We start from the raw sequence: 1858 nt of genomic DNA on the forward strand, positions 1-1858 counted from the left end.
TTTTGTATGTAAAAGTTTAAATCTATAACCCAGTCACACATCTGGTATGTCACAAAAAACAAGATTCATAATCAGGTTCTCAAATTTCAGATTTTTCCATGAGACACCAGCCTTACTGCGTTATATATCTGCCTCTTACAAATCTTAAAAAAAAAAATTTATTAATACATTTCATCATGTTTTGTGTAGTAGATATATACAGGATAGTCCTTGAACTTTGAACTGTATTTATCTTCATTGATTATCTACAATTTTCTCCTATCCTGGAAACTGAGTAAATTGGAAATATATAGATCTTCCCAAAATTGCACTGCATTATCTCCAGGCTTTAACTGACTTTATGAGATCGCATCATGTCCTTGTGAAGGCACTAGCCTCTCTCTCTTACGTACAGTAGATATAATTCATAGTAGAATCAAGCCTGTCTTCTTGGCCTGTAAATGATCTGAAACATCTGGCTAAGGTTGGCTGATCATTATTATATGCATTCTTTTAAGAAGTTATTCTTATGGTTCTGTGATTCAGTAGCTTCTGTTATTTCTGACTCTCTCGGCAGATTAATAGTCCTCTGTCTTTCTATGGGAACGGATAACCAGACTTGGGTGAGAGAGTTTATTCTCCTTGGCCTGTCCAGTGACTGGAACACGCAGGTCTCTCTCTTTGTCCTGTTCTCAGTCATGTACCTGGTCACGGTGCTGGGGAATTTCCTCATTGTTCTTCTGATCAGACTGGACAGCCGGCTCCACACCCCCATGTATTTCTTCCTCACCAACCTCTCCATTGTTGATGTCTCTTATGCCACAAGCATCGTCCCTCAGATGCTGGTGCATTTTCTTGCAGAACGTAAAGGAATCCCACCTGTGAGCTGTGCAGCCCAGCTATTTTTCTCCCTGGGCCTGGGTGGGATTGAGTTTGTTCTCCTGGCAGTGATGGCCTACGACCGCTACGTGGCTGTGTGTGACCCCCTGAGATACTCGGTCATCATGCACGGAGGGCTCTGTGCTAGGTTGGCCGTCACATCCTGGGTCAGTGGCTCTGTCAACTCTCTCCTGCAGACCACCATCACCTTTCAGTTGCCCATGTGCACAAACAAGTATATTGATCACATATCCTGCGAACTCCTAGCTGTGGTCAGGCTGGCCTGTGTGGACAAGTCCTCCAATGAGGTTGCAATCATGGTTTCTAGCATTGTGTTGCTGATGACCCCTTTCTGCCTGGTTCTCTTGTCCTACATCAAGATCATCTCCACCATCCTCAAGGTCCGGTCCACGGAGGGGAGAGAGAAGGCCTTCCACACCTGCGCCTCTCACCTGACAGTGGTTGTCCTGTGCTATGGCATGGCCATTTTCACTTATGTCCAGCCCAGTTCCAGCCCCTCTGTCCTTCAGGAGAAGTTGGTCTCTGTCTTCTATGCCATTTTGATGCCTGTGCTGAACCCCCTGATCTATAGTCTCAGAAATAAGGAGGTGAAGGGGGCCTGGCAGAAACTACTAGGGCAGTTATCTGGATTAACGTCAAAACTGGCAACTTGATGAATCTTGAGCAGTAGTTGGCGAAAAAAGCTTTTCCTGTGTGTTCTCCCACCCAGCTGAGATCTGAAGCATTAACTGCATCACCCTGGCAACCAGGAAGGAGATGACAAAACGTGTGCTGGTGATGTCGGGTGGGAGGCTGAGTGGCTGGGAAATGGGATGTGGAGGTATTTTTATGTCACAGCAGCATGTTCAGAGAAATTAAGCTCGACTGTAATAGAACTTCCCACATTCAGTCTCCATTCATATGACCCTACAGTAATGAAAAAATACCATATGTGTTACTTTGTCATTTTGTTTGCAGTCATAGACTTATCTAACTTTGA

The 1858-nt window shown here is 44.7% G+C and overlaps 1 protein-coding gene across 1 annotated transcript; it reads left to right on the forward strand.

The window, feature by feature from the left end:
* Positions 1-578: 578 nt before the first annotated feature.
* On the forward strand, positions 579-1532 carry LOC102510697 (olfactory receptor-like protein OLF3). Its single transcript, XM_032484380.1, has one exon. It carries the CDS (start codon positions 579-581, stop codon positions 1530-1532), a length of 954 nt encoding a protein of 317 aa, XP_032340271.1.
* Positions 1533-1858: the final 326 nt, after the last annotated feature.

Source organism: Camelus ferus, chromosome 7 (assembly GCF_009834535.1).
Source record: "Camelus ferus isolate YT-003-E chromosome 7, BCGSAC_Cfer_1.0, whole genome shotgun sequence".
Lineage (NCBI taxonomy): Eukaryota > Metazoa > Chordata > Mammalia > Artiodactyla > Camelidae > Camelus > Camelus ferus.

Bases quoted from the DNA above. Each gene is read 5' to 3' on its own strand.
- LOC102510697 (XM_032484380.1), top strand. From the start codon at position 579: ATGGGAACGGATAACCAGACTTGGGTGAGAGAGTTTATTCTCCTTGGC.